The sequence below is a fragment of the Macrobrachium nipponense genome, chromosome 20 (genome assembly GCF_015104395.2).
Source record: "Macrobrachium nipponense isolate FS-2020 chromosome 20, ASM1510439v2, whole genome shotgun sequence".
NCBI lineage: Eukaryota > Metazoa > Arthropoda > Malacostraca > Decapoda > Palaemonidae > Macrobrachium > Macrobrachium nipponense.
This window is the reverse complement of record NC_061089.1, coordinates 34365849-34380848: the sequence shown is the minus strand read 5'-3', so window position 1 is coordinate 34380848 and position 15000 is coordinate 34365849. Positions and strand designations below refer to the sequence as shown.

Below are 15000 nucleotides of genomic sequence, written 5' to 3'. Positions count from 1 at the left end.
GTAATACAGTTTTATCTATTTGTCAATTTGTTCATTAATTCTTTTATTTTTTAATAAGTGGGTTCGCTCTGTATTTCCCTTTACTTCGTCTTACTTCTTCCTAATGAACACCATATTCTTTGGAAGCTTGAATTTCAAGTCAATGGCCCCTATGGGCTTGTTCCATAGGAATAGGTTTCATCTTCTGAATGATTATTAAATAATAATAATGTCCTTCTAGCTCGAAAGAGGAGAAGCCAGGTCCACCTAACGTTACTCCTGCCGCAGTCTCGAAGGCCGACATCAAAGTTCAGACGCTCAAGAAGCTCCGTCACATCGTGAGTGTCGGAGACCCCGTGAAGAAGTTTTCCTTCCAGAAGAAAATCGGCCAAGGGTAAAGTATCGTTAGTGGTGGAAAAGGACCAGTATTTTAGATACGGACCTTTTTTTTTTTTTCAAGGGTATAATGATGAAATTCCAAAAGTAACTTTTAAAGGCAACTTTTTGTTGAATAATCTACTTCAGTGTTAAATTTGACATAGAAAGCTTTTGTCGGCATTGGCATGAAACTTGAGTTTATATATATATATATAATATATATATATATATATATATATATATATATATATATATATATATATATATAAATATATATATATATATATATATATACGTTACAGTAAAACCGTGAAACCAGGAATTTCACGAACTCCCTGAAATTTTCTAGAAATTCGTGAGATCACCAATTCACTTAGGAACATTTGATCCCAAGGGGCTAGTACTAAACACGGCGAAACAGGGAGTTCGTGAAAGCCCTGGTATATATATATATATATATATATATATATATATATATATATATATATATATATATATATATATATATATATATATATATATATATATATATATATATAAATATCTTTGTATGTGCGTCTTCAGGGCGTCGGGTGCCGTCTACACAGCCATAGACCAGACAACGGGAGATTCAGTGGCCATAAAGCAGATGGTGTTGGCGAAACAGCCGCGCCCTGAACTCATCCTGAACGAAATATTGGTGATGCAGAAGAGCAAACATCTGAACATCGTTAATTACCTCGATTCCTATCTGGTGAAGGAAGAGCTCTGGGTAAGTTGAAATCTTCTCTTTGCCTATGTATCTGTCTATCAATCCATCTTTTACAATTATCTTTTTATGGACAATAAGTGATTTCTCAGCAAGTTTAACTTTACTATTTCTTATTTAATTCTCTTTATGTCTGTCTGTCCGTCTGTCATTCAATCACGGCCAAACGACTGGTCCGATAAGCATGAAATCTGGCAGGGTTATAGTGGAGACTCTTAAGATGGTTTATAATGGAGTTTCATCCTACCTCTCCCGCCTCCGAGAGGGGTGGGGTGGGGGGGAAGGTATTCCTTGAAACGGGGCTGGTTATGTCCGTAGACTTAGTTACTTTACGAATTTGTCATACAATTTTTGTGTACATATATTTGCTCCTCTCTAGACTAGAATTCCATTAAGCGAAACGTTTCGTGTCACACTTGCATAGTTGCTGTGAGTGTCACTATCATGACTTCATAGAAAGAAATTAAAGTGTTTTCGCTTATAGGTATTTGACCCTAAATGTAAGAAGATAGTGAGACAAGCAAAGAGGTGAGTTACAAACAGGCAAAGATTGATTGATTGATTATAGCTACTAAAACTGGCATCACAACACTTAAGTTATTGACGTCGTAAATTAAAAAAATGAAACTAAAAAATAAATAAATAACTTTAAAAGTAGTTTCATATGACAAATTTCTAAACACACACACGCACACACACACATATACATACACATATATAAATACTGCATAATCATTTGTATTCACAGATAATATCTATACATACAAATATTGCATGATGAAACCAGGATTGGAATGCATGCAGAGGTTTCTGAGATACACCTCATTTATGGAAATGAGGTATAGATACTGAGAACGAATGAATATAAAGAAAAAAAGTTAAAACTATCAAGACGATTTCCGTATTGTAGTGAATCCCACGAACAGTGAGTTAATCACACCCAAAAACCCAACGGGTTTCTCTTATGATTATTCCAAAGAAACATGAAATCCTCGATATTACTTTTTTTCTAAAATAATTAGTGTTGATGAAGCCCTGAGTCAGGGCAGTCTGAGCCGTAGCACTCGACCCACAGGATCCAGCGAGAATGATTAAAAGGTTATGGAATGTTAAAATATGTAAAAGAAATGGAAAAGGTTTAGGGGCTGCTTTCGGAGCAAGAACCTACCCTGGTAAATGTAATGTAATGTAATATAGAATCTAAGCCAAAGGCCAAGCACTGGGACCTGTAAGGTCATTCAGCTCTGGAAAGGAAACAAAGTAGGTGGGCGTGAAAGGTCCAACAGGAGGAAAACCTCTCAGTTACACTATGAAATAATTATTAGGAGAGGGCGGAGAGCAAGATGGAAGAAAGACATATGAATGGAGGTACAGTAAAAGGAATGAAAGGTATTGCAGCTAGGGGCCGAGGGGACGCTGCAAAGAACCTAAAGTAATGCCTACAGTGCACCCCGTGAGGTGCACTGACCGTACCACTCCCTACGGGGCCTACAATGGTACTAGACTGGTATAAAGCCAGTTTAATCTTGAGAAACAACAACGGAAAACGTTTAGCCTAGGTGAAAAGATAGTTCATTATTTTGAGATGCTTTGGATGGAAGAACTAACTATAAAGTGCTGGATAGGTGGAGTGAATGAGGTGTTGGAGTAGACCTACTTTAATGGCGGCAATAAGAGAGAGTGAGAGCAAACTGTACAGAGGTAGTGCTACATAGTGCGCAGGCAAGCCTATTGAGACTTCTGTGTAGATACATAAAGTAACTCTTATTGCGAGAGTTTTCTTAGATTTAAGCTGTTAAGGTATAAAATTTGTGATGACTAATGTCTTGCTTTTTTTCTTAAAGTAAAATTAATCTAGTTGATGGGAATGGATTAACGTCCGGAAAGCATTTTCATTCAGTGGACAGGATAAGAAGTTTCCTAGTCACCTTTGTGCGTCCCAGAGTATGGGATACAAGAGAAAAATGGATAGCATTTTTATAAATTAGTTTTTATGTGAATAATCCAAATACAGAAAGAAGCATTAATATTTAGACAAATAATGATAGCACGGGTCGAAATCATAATAAATACCGACAAATTTCGAATCAGCACTTTCCTAATAACACCAGCGATAGCCTCTTATTGAAAATCTGCAACACGAGTCGTTTTAATTTACTTTATATGAGGCCGCTTACTACGTATAAACAAATTTATCTTTAAAACCCACTGAGGTGTTATCTCATGACTCACTACATATATATCTGTTTCAAGAACCCTTTTACGATTGTTTTTAATCGATAAGATAGGCAATCGTTTTGCTGACTGCCTGTGTCGGAGGATCTTAAAAAAGAACTCAGATATGGATACTGTCTCTTGTTTGCCCTTGGGTGGTACGATAAATGTCGATGCTATCTCAAGGGTTATGTCCACCCACTTTTGTAATATTCGTATAAATGATCTTCGTTCATTTTTAAAATTGAAATTCTGTACTATTTGATGAGGGAGCGCTCTTTTCTAAAATACTTGTGATTTTTTCATATGTAAAAGAAAGCTTTTATGCGATTATATATTATAATGTAACTTTTTTTAACGTTGTCAACACCTGTATACATTCCTTAGTCACTATGAGCCAATCAACAAGCTATTATCTCGAACCTCAGTGGTAGCACAAAGAAATGGTCCATCAAATTATATCAAAGAAGACAATGGTTTTATGACTCACAGGGCCGAATTCAGCATTAAAGTGAACACTAATCAAAACCCTTAGAGAGTAGAACCTAGATATTTGTATGCGACACTGGACTCTGAAAAACCATCACAAGCACCCAGGCCTTACAAAAGCCGAACCACAAATTAGGGAACAGGAGATGACTTTCAACAAATGTATTAATGCCATATGAAGATGGCGTTCACAAACTAGATAATTTAGGAGCTACAGATACTGGGCTTTAATAGTCAAGGCTAGAGTTACTAACCCACTTTTTCGGAACTACCAATACAATGTTCGTAAAGGTTATGGTTTTTTGCTTGTTCCATAAAAATATTGACTCATTAATCAATTAATAATGACATTGAAAATGAAAGTACTCATCATCAATTTAATACGACAAATGGAAGATGAAGTTCTAGAATCAGTGTCTGTCCGCAATGTTAAATTGCCAAACTCCAGGGTCGTAATTTATCCAAGTTATTTTTCAGCCGCTGCGTATGTCTATATAAATGATTCATACCGAGCATTATTCACTTAAATGGGTTACTTTGTCTCGTATTTCAGTTTCAATTCCCTATATATATTCTTTACTGCATTTTTTTTTTTTTTACATAGGGGTTTCCCATTTTGCAGAGGCTCGTTAACTAAGTGTATATAGTCCTTGTGACCTGCTCCACATGATTATGCGCATTTTGAATAAATTGTAATGCCAAAGCACTACTCATTTCATCCCGTGGAGGGTAGTACAGTCAGTGTACCTCATGCGGTACAGTGATGGCATTGCTTAAAAGATTGTTTGCAGTGTCCCTTCGGCCCCTAACTGCGGCCCCTTTCATTCTTTTTACTGTACCTCCATTCATATATATTTCTTCCATCTTGCTATCCACTCTCTCCTAACAATTGCTTCATAGTTCAACTGCGAGGTTTTCCTCCTGTTTCACCTTTCAAACCTATTTACTTTCAATTTCCATTTACTCGCTGAATGACCCCAAATGGTCCCAGCGCTTGGCCTTCGGCCTAAATTCTATATTCTCTTCTTCTATTCTATCACTCATTTCATGAAAGTAACTTGGTGTCTTTAGGTAGTGATGGAATTCTTAGCGGGAGGGTCTTTAACCGATGTCGTAACAGAGACCTGTATGGAAGAAGGACAAATAGCTGCTATATGCAGGTGAGTACAGTCTTGATGGAGGCAACCTAATTTCAACTATCATGGCGTTTGCCATGAAGAAAACCGTATGAGTATTTCACACCTTACTTATAGTTTATTTCTAGCATCTTTGCTTTAGCACGATTACCCTTCCAGTAACTTGTCAAGTTTTCTCATTTCTAAATGAAATATTTGTGGGTTTAAAAAGGTTTATTCTTGCATTCACAATGTAACTGGTGATGACTATGCGGATGGATGACTCAAAATTTGCATATTTCCTCTATGTTATTGGCTATCTTCCTTCTATTAGTTGCTATAGCAAATGAGTGAATATCAACAGAATAACGTAGAATGTCTTGATTGTTTTTACATTCAAAAGGAAACGTTGCCTTTAATTTTATTCTTAAAAATGATCAGATTATTACAAAAAAAAAGTCAACACATCGCCAACAAAATAGTTTGACGAGAATGCTAACGTGTGTAAACGTGCTGATAAAATGATGTCACTCAAAACTATAGTAGATTCACATCAACCGTGCATTTGACGCCTAGGCCAGTCCCTTACGACGCTCCTGATTGGCTGTTGATAAGCCAATCACAGGGCTGGAAACTCTCAGTCTCTCTCGAGAGTTCACATAGGCAGGATGTAGTTTGTTCCACTTCTCCTGAGGGATACGTCTTTCAGGAGAGGTGGAACATACATCCTACCTATATGAACTCTCGAGAGAGACTGAGAGTTTCCAGCCTTGTGACTGGCTTATCAACAGCAAATCAGGAGCGTCGTAAGTAACTGGCCTAGACATCAAATGCACGGTTGATGTGAATATTCTATAGTATTGCGTCAGCGTACGCCCCTAGAGTGAATTGAAAGTAACGAGAAACCCCGCTTGACTGTTTGTACGTCTTTGATCACTTTCCAGGGAAGTTCTCCAGGGTCTGCAGTTCCTCCACGAGCGAAGCATTATCCATCGAGACATAAAATCAGACAACATTCTCTTGGGAATGAACGGCGAAATCAAAATCAGTAAGATTTGACGTCTGGTAACTACCGACGATGATGATTGCGTGCTATAACCTAATAAGTTGCTTAAGTTGTTTGGTGCTGTTATGCTAATGACAGAAAAGAACCTTTAATTAGATATATAATATATATAGCTATGTGTGCGTGTGTGTGTATATAGATATGTGTTATATATATATGAATCATACATATATATATATAATATATATATGAATATATTGTATAGTATACGTATAAACATATAACGTATACACACACACACACACACACACATATATATATATATATATATATATATATATATAAATATATATATATATATATATATATAGATATATATATATATATATATAATATATATATATATTATATATATATATATACATGCGTTATACATATATTATATATACATTACATATATATATATATATATATATATATATATATATATATATATATATATATATATATATACATATATATATGTGTATATATATATATATATATATATATATATATATTATATATATATATATATATGTGTGTATGTGTATGTGTATGTGTGTGTGTTTGTATACGTACATATTCTAACGATGGCTTTTTCGTGTCTAATATTATTATCATCAATGGTCAGTTTTCTAATACATAATATTTGTTTCATTGTTCCTTCTCAGTGCAATTTTAAGGATTCACTGATGCAAATGCGAAATTATTATTCTCCACTTCATTTCCCTTTCATCTCCTAAATTTCGTTTGCAACCTTTTGCAATCACCCTATGATTAAAAAAATACTGATATTGCATTAGTACTGAAATTTTAAATCTTGCTTCTATTGAGCAATTTTCATATTGGTTTAAATGTTTTTGATTAGCAATTGCTATAAGATAAAAAAACCCGCTGATACTGGTATGTGTAATGTATTTCTATTAAATCACGGCATACTATATTATTACTATTATGGGTTTTTTTTTTTTTTCAGCCGACTTCGGCTTCTGCGCTCAACTGTCCCCGGAGAAGACGAAGAGGACCACAATGGTAGGAACTCCCTACTGGATGGCCCCAGAGGTGGTCCGTCGGAGGCAGTATGGACCAAAGGTCGATATTTGGTCCCTTGGCATCATGGCTATCGAGATGCTTGACGGTGAGGAGATATGATAAGTTCGTTTAATAGTTATTTTCATCCCTATCTTAAAGTGGTCCTTTCGCCTCAGCTTGAGAATTCATTTGTAAAATATGGGGCTATGTGCCAGTAAACATATATTTTACGTCATTCACTAATTTGCAGAATCTTGCAGTAGCTTAGTTTAATTTCCGTAATCAGCAGAAACGATAGCAATTAAAAGAGACGCATGAACACAAATCAAAAACCATTTCATATGATACATCCACATGAAGTATTCCGTATCTGATGGCAGTCTTCTTAAAATCCTCCAAAAAGTCTTTGATTACCAAGTTCGACTATTTTGTTCATTATCTCTTATTCGTGGTCAAATTCACAAACTCACTAAGCCACTAGCATCAGTAATTGTTACCATCCAAATGAGGTTATTAAAAATCGAAGTGCTCTATTAAACGGAACGGAAACCGTTAAAACAAATTAAAGGTTTTTGGTAAAGAAAAACTTTGCATCGCAAATCATTATGTTATCAACCAGATTTGTTTACCAAACGACCGCCACTTCCATGCCACCCTCCCCCTACCCCCCGCCCCCACCCCCCTTCCCGCGCGCCCCCTATCCCATCCCACAACCCTCATTAAAAGCGTAGTGCAATACTTTATCGAGAATTTAACTATTATTATTTCAGATTTTTTTCATATAATCTATAATTTAAAATTCTTTTCACCTGCATAAAATCCTATATTTGGGATCAGGAAAACTAACTGCCCCCGGGACAACTGACCCCTGGATAATCGCCTGCCTTTAGAGAGAAATATAAAAAAAAACTATGGGAGATTAATACTACTAAATTTAATAAAACTAATGTTTTATTGGTTATCCTTTAAGAAGAATTATCCAATATAGAAACAATGTTAAAACTTATCCTTTAAGAAGAATGATTCAATATAACATGACTTGTTAAAAATATTTAATTTTTTTTGTGAGTTGCAAAATTGTTGAAAAGCAATTTTTTTATACTAAAATTGCAAATTGAGGGCTATATCCCAATAAGTCCTACACATGGTTGGCGGTTCTCGAAGTCTTGTATGATGTTTGCTTTTCTGACAAAAACCTAGATAAAGCTTCCGTATAGGCGGTGCTGCGATGTACTGCAAGCATTTGATAGATGGTGACGCTGTATAGTGCCTGTTCCCTCTTCAACACTCCAAGAAATTTCCATATAATTGGGATGGAAGGATGAAATGCTAGCTTGCATATGGTTATGCCATCCTTGCGATGAGTTGTTAGTACGGAGTAAATCCTCATCTACTACATGACCCTACATATTCAACATGCTAACAGGGAAACGTGAAGCTCGCCTGGTCTGTCGACATTTTCTGCCAATCTCTTCGAAGTAGTCTATAATAGGAACAGTTTCTGGTGGCAAAGTCTCTTGCAATGCTGCAATCACTTTATCTGGCAGAACAAATGCCAAAGCTGGAATCATGTGAATTTGGAGGGCAAAATTAGCGTCAGTTTGGTAATGACTTTGAAGACCCTCATATTGCACCTTCCGGTATACGTACTATGCTTCGTGTTTATTGGTAGAAACATCCCTTGTTGTGACGTTGGGGAAGACCTCTTCAATGGCACTCCCAGCAACTTGCTCATAGTCGCTAAGATAGGTCTTTGGATTCAGCATAGGATTGATGGGGAAGAGTTGTTGGAGAATGTCTTGAGAAGATGCTCGTAGTTTGTTCTGTAGCAGAGCATAAACACTAGGAATAACTCGTTCCGAAGTAAAGCAAAGAATTTTAAACAGTCGGTAAAACAGCTATTGAAACGTCCAATCACCAAACCAATTATTTTAATTGTTCAGGAGGCTGATGTTTGTAGATGTGGTAAACACAAGGATACGCTGCTCACTCGATCCAATATCAAAGTAATTAGTCCGCTGTCATCTTTTACTGGGATGGAATGTCCATGTCAGTTAGGTTTGACAGAATGGAATGAGGGATGAGCACAGAAAGACAACTTGTTTGCAGCTTATTGCACGTCGAATGCATCTTACAGGTGGTAGTTGAGTTGAGGCACCATTTGATATCGACTGAATTGTTTGGGTTATGATTTGCTGTGCTGTTTCTTGGGTGCAAATAGCTTTCCTCTTTATTTCCTGCTGTACAAACAAGACTTCTTGGCAGCATGATTATGTCAGCAGCACGAGTGTGATCATTTACATGGCTAACTACTACATTTCCACAAACTAACTGGCTTTTACAGTTACTATGCTGACGTTTCTCGCATTCATAAGATATTATTTACCAATTCTTTCTGCTTCACATTGATGTAACCATCATCAATAAGCTTAATTTTACCACGCTCTCTTTGGACAACTTCCATGATGGGCGATTCAATTTATTCTATTTAGACAATGACAGATTCAAGATTGATTTCTGGCGGCGAGAACTTGGCTTTTTGCTACATATTTTTTGTAATAGGGGGCAATTTTCCAATGAACATTTGACCTATGAGGCAATTATTATCTGGGAGCAAGTGTCCTAAAGCCCCTATATTTAGCAAAGTAGCTCGAGACCTTCGTCCATGGAAGTGTAGTCTAGTTTCATCATCAAATTTTCATACCAATGAGTGGAAAGAATTTCTTTTTATTAGCTCTATGAAACTATTTGATATCCAGTCTTACCTTCTAAATACACATTGTTCTATAGTCAAATTACGTAATTTACACAATTTCATTCCCAATAGTACATTCAACGACGCTCTTGGTACTGTACATTTATTTATTATTATATGGAGTCCGATTTCAACTCTTCTCAGCTATGGGTATTTGAGTGGTCACAACCAATACCCAGACCCCATTCCCACCAAAGTGCTGAATAAATTGAATCTTCAAATATTCCATCAGGGTGGCTAACATTAATTTGCCTTCGTTTAAAATCTGATATAGGCCTTTCACTGTGTATTCACTCACACGTAAACACTCTTGGTGATATATTTCCACTCTTGATATATTTCAAAATTTAAATTATTTTTAACTTCACCTGTAATTATGTATGATAAACCAGATAACAGTTTTCACCTACAAAAATACCGAGGAAGTAGCCAAGAACTGGAAACTAAACCCATTCTTTATTAACTAAAAAAACAATTAAAATACACAGACAAATAGTAGATTTACCAATGTAGAATATCCGAGGAACCTAACTAAACTTGTCTTTTAATGAAAAACGCAGCCTGACAAGTTTAGAAATTAAATTGAAGACTTCATCAATCTTGTCGACATCTAGAAATGTCAGCCGAACAGTGAAAGGTTCGCAAATCCACCCCGTGTCTGCACATTTTCTTGAATTCTGGTTCCTCCAGCAATTTGTGACCTGTAACATGAAAATAATGGCTAAAAAAGTTTTTACGACAATTCTTACGGCAACCCCGTAAAAAGAACGTTAACTCAAATATTTCTTGAAATAGATATATACGATATCAATGGCCAATAAAAAAAAAATTGCGCATTAAGGCTGTATAACAAACATACTTTATAATGCTACTCTGCATTTGACGTCATTTAAAAGTTGAAATTTTGACTATACATAGAAACTCAAAAATTTTACATTAACTTAGAAAATGTACTATTCTGGAAAACGCGTTCAAGAGGCAAAACTCCCCGCCTTGCGGTCATAGAGCAAACTCCCGCTTGCCGGCATAGAGCAAAACCTCCCGCTTTGCCGCCAGTCCAGGCATTAGAGCAAAACTCCCCGCTTGCGTTCATAGGGCAAAACTCCCCGCTGGCGGTCATAGAGCAAAACTCCCCGCTTGCGGTCATAGAGCAAAACTCCCCGCTTGCGGTCATAGAGCAAAACTCCCCGCTTGCGGTCATAGAGCAAAACTCCCCGCTTGCGGTCATAGAGCAAAACTCCCCGCTTGCGGTCATAGAGCAAAACTCCCCGCTTGCGTTCATAGAGTAAAACTGCCTGCTTGCGTTCATAGAGCAAAACTCAGTGGTCAAGAGCAAAAATCTGCTTGCGTTCATAGAGCAAAACTATTAGCTAATTCAAAAATATACCATTTCCTGTATTCACAGAAAAAACCTCATTGCCTGTGCTTATAGAGTATCAAGTTCAATTCCTGAGTTCACAGAGGTAAAAAATTAAATTCCTGTGTTCACAGCACAAAAAAGCTAATTTCCTGTGTTCACAGAACAAAAAGACGAAAACTCATTTCCTGCGTTCAAAGAAAAAAAATCATTGCCGTGTTCACAGAGCAAAGGAAAAGAAAAAAGGCTCAATTGCCTGTGTTCACGGAGTTACAAATTGCCTGCATTTATAGGGTACCAAGCCATTGCCTGTATTCATAGTGTACCAAGCCATTGCCTGTATGCATAGTGTACCAAGCCATTGCCTGTATTCATAGTGTACCAAGCCATTGCCTGTATGCATAGTGTACCAAGCCATTGCCTGTATTCATAGAGAACCAAACCATTGCCTGTATTCATAGAGAACCAAACCATTGCCTGTAATCAGCGAACCAAACCATTGCCTGTATTCATTTGTTGTGTTCATAGAGTAACAAATACACTACTTACTATGAGTAACCTAATATCAAAATTAACCAACATACCTAACCAACTTAACTTGACTACACCCCAATCAAAAGTACAGATATTCCAATTACTCTATGCAAAAAATATCCATGACAGTTTCCAGACTTTCAACTAAACATCTACTGACAAACTAAAAACTAATTTCATTTGCGAACAGCAGAAATCTAAACACTGCTCTGGACCATCATTGTCTGGGGACAATTTTGCATGGTTTTGATAATTTTCAAGAGATTAGCTACTGGGTAAGCAAGCCCTATTATCGTAAATGGCCCGAACATTTAGGGAGCTGCTTCTGATCCCTATAACCAGAAATTTTCGGTTGCGGGAAAGATAATATAAAGTTCGAATCCTCTGAAAATTCTATTAAGCCTAATGTCAACTTTATGCTTGAAAATTTAAATTCGGGCAAAACCTTTATGAATATTCGGCAAAGCTTATGAACTGAACCTAACCACAAACTCAATCCATTTGGCAAAACTTATGACTTAACCTAACCACAAACTTAATCCATTATCAGGAAGCTAAAATTTTAAAGTAAATCACACCAAGTTGCCAGACCTGTGCATAAATTCAGTTTTAACCGCTGGTTATTGCCATTTGATGGCATAAACTATTTCCTCAAACCTTACTGAGCTAATTCAAACTTAACTGACTTGCCGAAGGAAGCCAAAGCCACTGGATGGGCCAAGCATTTACCTAATACCTATCTGAAATTACAAGATAACTAAGCAATAGATTATTAAGTCTACTAACCACCTGGAAGAAAAAGTTTGATTAGTTGGCTTATTAACCACCCAAGAAATCTGCATAGTAGGTCGTAAGACCTACTATGCAGAACATGGGTGGCTCCTCCACCCCTCCAGGGGCGCCGCCCCCAAAGGGGTGGAGGATAAAGTATATACTGTTCCTCAAGAACAGTATATACAAATTTGTTACAAAAATGAATAAATTTATGACAAATTAACGTTTTAAAAAGTAAAATATAGATTTATGACAAATTGAACCAGCAAATTTACTTTAAAAATTCATTAATTAGATTTATGGCAACTAACTAAATTTATTTTTAAAATTATTTCAAATTGAACTTGGCGGAACAAAATGCCTCCTACATACTTGTTGCTAAAGAGCAGCTTTACCATGCATTTAGCTTTACCATTAGAACAAGATTTCAAAGTCAAACTCGTACCAGAAACACATTGGAAAAGACAAATCTTTAGAGCTGGGCTAACTTACACTAAACCTTGTCAATTTTGGGAGTTTACTCACATTAGACTATGAGTAAACGCCCATAGAAATTGTTATAATGACTGCCACAGATTTATAAGAGACTAAATACACAGCAAGATTCGAAAACCCCAAGAACAAATATTTGCAATAATAAAGTAAAGTTCCAGTGTTACCTTACAGAAGCCCGGGGTTTATTATCACTTGACAACGGAGTGACAATCGATGGAAATCTTCAGCGCCAACTGTAGTCGAGTCGCGTGTTCAACTGTCCTTATGGAAACGCTTCACAACAAAACCAATCACGATACAATAGATTAAGGAGGAATCGAATACGCCATTTCTGAATGAAAAAGAATTACTAAGCAAACTCCCGTTAGACGTCTACCACCCAAAACTGTCCACTCCACACTCAGTCCTCAGACGATATTTTCATTTGCCAAGGACTCTAAAATCTTGTAATGTCTTGCTTCTTTGAACATGACCGAATGCGATCTATGAATATCCTTGAAATCGCAAGTTTTGTATTATATTTAATTCCGACTCCATTCTCTTACTTGTCTTTCATGGAAGTTTAAAATACAACACATGATGGATAGACTTTCATAAAAGTAACTCGTAATTCTTTTCAGGGCATAAGTCTATTCAATATTCATATCATAATGACACTTGCTTTCTATAACGATTAAGAAAAGACTCCTACCTGTACTCTTCGCTTTCATCATAATTTATCAGGGTGAGTAAAGCCCTACGCCCTCCCTACCCTTTCCTCTGTATCCCCTGACTCCATATCTGTCTCTTGTGGCTGGGCTTCACTACCCTTTTTGTGATTTCATCACTTTTTTTGCCTGTGATTCCATTAATTTTCAGAGTTTGGCACAAGAGCTGAATTTTTTTTCTGCTGTGGTATTGAGGCAATTTATTAGTGTTTTTTTTAAGGTCATCCCTCTAGCAATGGGTTCTGCAGTATTTAGTTTGTTAGTCACAAGAGTTTGATGCGAGAACCAAGGTTTCATCTGTATTACTATGACAGATTTTTTGAATGCTCTGAAGAGAGAGCTAGCCTGAACTTCAACGCTGTTTTCAGCCTATTACTGGCTTTATATATTGGTAGGCATAACTGTATTAGTCTGTTAGTCACTAGGGTTTAGTTTGAGAACCATTCTTTGATTACTGACTGGAGGATAACCTTGAGCTTTCGAGAGAAAGCAAACCCAAACTAAACTGTATTTAGTCCATTTCTCAGCAGATTTGGAACTGAAATTAGGTTTAGCCTTTTTAACGAGGTTTTATTTAGATTAAATTTCCTTGATCTTATCATTCTTTTTAGGGTCTCTCGCGGACCCACACACACCCTCATCTCACTTGGCCAGCTAATCTCATGGTAACAAACATCTCAGCCCCCAAAACCCGTGCCCAAACGGGCTTATACAAAAACTGCAGCATACGTCACGCATCTTTTGTACATAGGTTTTCATTCATATTATTATTATGTTGATATATCATTATTACCACATGCATTACAATGTCAGCATTTCAGCCATATGAACCATAGCTTCAGTCGATTCGTGTAGATCGATTTATATGTATGTATACCTTTCCATCCGTCAACGAACGCGTGATTGTGTTGTGACCATGGTCTAACCTCTGTTTTGGTTGGTTGGTTGGTTATGATTTAGCTGACTTTGTGCTAGCACGGACTCTTGCTCCTAGGGCAGTCCGTAAAATCTGTTTTGGTTAGTCTCGCGTCAGGCGCTATATTTCCGCTCGCAAAAGAATTTGACTTGTCTATTTGTTGTCTGAATTAATTAGTAAGTTTGTAGACGCTGTTTCTTACTCGTGCCTTCGCTACAGCTTGATCCTTTGTCCTTTTATTTTGTCATTTTTTTTTATAGTTTTACTTTTTCTGAATTTTTATCAGTTGTTTTTCACTACGATAAACAATTTTCCTCAGTAACGTACTTTTTTTCCACATAGTCAAGCTAAAACACAGTGATTGGAACTGCGCACGCAGAGCAACCTCAACACTAATTTTTTTTGCATATATTTTCTCCGTAACAGGTGAACCACCTTATATGAACGAGGATCCGCTTA

The 15000-nt window shown here is 36.6% G+C and overlaps 1 protein-coding gene and 1 long non-coding RNA gene across 4 annotated transcripts in view; one reads left to right on the top strand and one right to left on the bottom strand.

Annotated features, from left to right (window-relative positions):
• The window catches only part of LOC135224769 (serine/threonine-protein kinase PAK 1-like), a 28734-nt gene that overhangs the window by 12011 nt on the left and 1723 nt on the right, over positions 1-15000 (top strand). For all 3 annotated transcript variants that reach the window (XM_064264095.1, XM_064264101.1, XM_064264106.1), the window contains exons 7-12: positions 221-373; positions 922-1108; positions 4880-4968; positions 5868-5971; positions 6948-7109; positions 14968-15000. The exon at positions 14968-15000 is cut by the window's right edge and continues 140 nt beyond it. In XM_064264095.1, the coding sequence (XP_064120165.1) occupies positions 221-373; positions 922-1108; positions 4880-4968; positions 5868-5971; positions 6948-7109; positions 14968-15000 (728 nt within the window). The remainder of the gene's footprint in view (positions 1-220; positions 374-921; positions 1109-4879; positions 4969-5867; positions 5972-6947; positions 7110-14967) is intronic.
• On the bottom strand, positions 10200-14708 carry LOC135224788 (uncharacterized). Its single transcript, XR_010316819.1, has 2 exons — positions 13083-14708; positions 10200-10459 (listed from the first exon to the last, which is right to left on the bottom strand). It is a non-coding gene; the product is annotated as an uncharacterized LOC135224788 (long non-coding RNA).